Source organism: Eimeria mitis, genomic scaffold, assembly GCF_000499745.2.
Source record: "Eimeria mitis Houghton genomic scaffold, Emh_scaff3593, whole genome shotgun sequence".
Classification (NCBI taxonomy): domain Eukaryota; phylum Apicomplexa; class Conoidasida; order Eucoccidiorida; family Eimeriidae; genus Eimeria; species Eimeria mitis.
The window spans coordinates 1-272 of NW_013571938.1; the positions used below are offsets into that span (position 1 = coordinate 1).

Consider the following 272-nt stretch of genomic DNA (forward strand, 5'->3'; position numbering starts at 1 on the left):
TATGTACAAGCAGCACCAATGGGGTGTATATACACCCCAAGGATGCGCCGTTGTTTGTTTTGTTTGTTTTTGTTTGTTTTTGTTGTTTTATTACAACAAAAAAAACAAAACGAATAAATTTATTTATTTATTTATTTATTTATTTATTTATTTATTTATTTTATTTATTTTAATTATTTAATTAAATAAATTATATAAATGTTTATTTATATACAGACAGAGCTGCCTATACACCCCAAATGCAAGCAGCAACAAATAATAAACAGCAGAGG

The 272-nt window shown here is 24.6% G+C and overlaps 1 protein-coding gene across 1 annotated transcript in view; it reads left to right on the forward strand.

Annotated features, from left to right (window-relative positions):
- Positions 1 to 42: 42 nt before the first annotated feature.
- Positions 43 to 272, forward strand: part of EMH_0067610 (uncharacterized protein) — a gene marked incomplete at both ends in the record, with an annotated part of 4,958 nt that continues 4,728 nt past the window's right edge. Inside the window, 1 exon segment of the mRNA XM_013498646.1 lies at positions 43 to 52. Within this exon segment, the coding sequence (XP_013354100.1) occupies positions 43 to 52 (10 nt within the window).